Raw genomic sequence first — 2853 nt, forward strand, 5'->3', positions numbered from 1 at the left:
AGCTTTAGTGGCCAGACTTGTGCATGAAGTAGGGAGAGGTGTGGGTGGGGGGAGGTCTGGCCCAGGGTCTCCCTCATTTGCAAACACCAGCTTCTGAAGCCTCTCCTCAATTCAGTGATCTGCACCACTTCAGCTGCTTCCTGCCTCCGAGCTTTGCTGCCGCTTCCTTTCCTCTTCTCCACTCTTCCACACAAACCACTCATGTTCCAAAATGTAAGAGCCACACCCCCAGGCTCTCCTGAACCGCCTCCTGCGGGTTTTCTACCTTCTTGTCCCAGGAACCTCCCAAGCACATGCTTCTGTTTCACAGGTCACAAGCCATCCCTCCCAGCCTGCCTCCTTGTTTGTTAAGGGACTCCGGTCACTGTGGTGAAATTTAAGGAAGCAACAGACCCAAGAAGACATACATAATCCACACTTGATGTCAACTGAGATCAACTCAAGCAGTAGTAGGACTTCATTTTCTCAGCAGTGGGAGGGCTATGGGGATAGATATTGGAAGAGAAAAAGCGAAAGCTATTTTCCTGAATTGTTACCAAGCATGCCCTACTAGTTAAAATGAGTCTATGGACTCTTGCAGTTCCCAGATACACTGTACTTTGGGGACCCCTGGAGCTTATTTTGCAGTGTTTCCGTTATTTTCACACTCTGCTCACATATAAAAGGGAATCGGATGGCATCACAACAGTGCCCATCATTCCCACTTCACAAAGGAAAAGGTGATGCTCTAAATGCCTTCAGCACTACAGCAATGGCAAGGGTTCCCACCAGCCTCTGCACCAAAGACACATGCTCAGGAAATGCTCTGGAATCAGAAGGTGCCCTCCCTCTTACAAGGGAGCTTGACCCAAGCCCAAGGCCTTTCTTAAGGCATCTTTAAATTCTTTGTTCCTCAGGCAGTAGATCAAGGGGTTCAAGATGGGTGTAAGAACTGTATACAGAACAGAGATGAGTTTGTTGGAACTCCGGGTATCGATAGCCTGGGGCCTTACATACATGAAGAGCAAAGCTGTGTAGAAAATGGTAACCACAGTGAGGTGGGAGGCACAAGTGGAGAAGGCTCTCCACCGGCCTGTGGCTGAAGGGATACGCAGCACAGCCAGGGTGATGTGGCCATAGGAGAGAATGGTGGCCAGGAGTGGGAACACCAGAATGATGAAGGCCAGGATGAAGTCCACCAGCTCCGCAGTAGAGAAGTCAGTGCAGGCCAGCTTGAGGATGGGGGAGATGTCACAGAAGAAGTGGTTCAAGACATTGGAGCCACAGAAGGTGGCACTGGAGATAAAGTAGACCTTAATCACAGAGATGCTGAAGCCACTAGCAAAAGAGAAAGCCACAAGCTGGACACACAGCCCTGTGGTCATGATGACTTGGTAGCGCAGGGGGTGGCAGATGGCCACATAGCGGTCATAGGCCATGGAAGCCAGGAGTACACACTCTGTACACACCAGGGAGCTGAAGAAGTAGAGCTGAGTCATGCATCCAATGAAAGAGATGCGTTTCCTCTGCAGGAGGAAGCCGTCCAGCATCTTGGGGATGATGTCACAAACATACCAGATCTCCAAGGTGGACATGATGCCCAGGAAGTAGTACATGGGTCTGTGGAGGGAGGCGCTGCTCCAGACAGTGAGGATGATGGCCAGGTTCTCCACCAGCACAAAGAGGTAGATGAGCAGGAAGAGGAGGAAGAGCAGGTACTGCAGCCTGGGGGCTGTGGGGAAGCCCAGCAGGATGAAGGTGCTGACCTTGGTGATGTTCTCCCCCCTCATCCTTCTGTACCTGAAAGAATCAACAAGGCATTGGGCCAGGAGAAGGGTAGCCAGCAGGAAGAACAGACAGTCAAACCTGCAGAAACGGAAATGTCAGGGAAAGAAAAAAAAAAAACAAAAACAAAACTCTAAGTGTAGTTAGTACTTGATACCAGATTCTGTGGTTCTGATGCTGGGCTTGGAAATAGACTGTCCCAATCTCTCTCGATCCACAGGGCTGGTGAGACTGTGATTTGCACCCTGGAACCATGCAGCAAATCTGTGAACATGAGAGAGTGGTGGGCTCCTTGTGCCTGCTCTCTAGGCAAGTGGCTCACCATTGCTATGGTCACCTGGGGTTACTGTTTTGGTTCTAATGATTCCTTCCACATTAGCAGAGGTTAGACCTTTGTTTGGTTTCAGAGAAGACTTTTAAAAATAGATATGAAGTAATTAGGGCTTCTGGGATGGTTGGTTTGGGCTATGGAGACCCTAAAATCAGGCATTCCCTTGGGACTGGTTTTCAGACACATGATGGTGGCCTCTTCCCTGTGTTTATAGACCACATGAGACATCAAGAATGAAAGAATTTCAGCACCATTCTGGGCCAGGAAAAGCCTGAACTCTAGTGTCTAAAGGCAGCAGACTAGAGGAAGTCTAGAATAGCATTGAGATGCTAAACTCGACAAGATGAAGAGCATCTTTACTCTTTCCATGTCTAAGTAACACAGGTCATCTCCTCATGCCTCACTGCAGAGCCTTGTCTTCACTTTCAGTCTGTGGATTTACTTGAGGCCATGGCTGCACCAGGACACAAAACACGATTTTCTAACACCTGGGCTGCTGCTCTCTGCATGAGATACCAAGAACAGAAAAAGTGGCTAGACTGTTACTGTGGGAAGCCGTGGTGCCTGGTACTGAGAACTATTCTCATGGACTACAGAAGCAAAGGTCACAGGATGAGCCAAGCAGTGAAAGGAGAAGCAGGGAATCCTAACTGAGAAGGAAATTCCAGGCTACAGGGAGCAGGCTGTTCTACTAACCTAAGGCAAGTGTTTGAAATTAACAAGCCATCTAGTGTTCCTTCAGGATGGGTCTGGCTATG

At 49.1% G+C, this 2853-nt stretch overlaps 1 protein-coding gene across 1 annotated transcript; it reads right to left on the reverse strand.

Moving 5' to 3' along the window:
- Window positions 1–830: 830 nt before the first annotated feature.
- Window positions 831–1769, reverse strand: LOC110301650 (olfactory receptor 6B2). Its single transcript, XM_021172217.2, has one exon. The coding sequence runs from the start codon at window positions 1767–1769 to the stop codon at window positions 831–833; it is 939 nt and encodes a 312-aa protein (XP_021027876.1).
- Window positions 1770–2853: the final 1084 nt, after the last annotated feature.

This window comes from Mus caroli, unplaced genomic scaffold (assembly GCF_978045245.1).
Source record: "Mus caroli unplaced genomic scaffold, Mus_caroli_1 scaffold_1, whole genome shotgun sequence".
NCBI classification, from domain to species: Eukaryota; Metazoa; Chordata; class Mammalia; order Rodentia; family Muridae; genus Mus; species Mus caroli.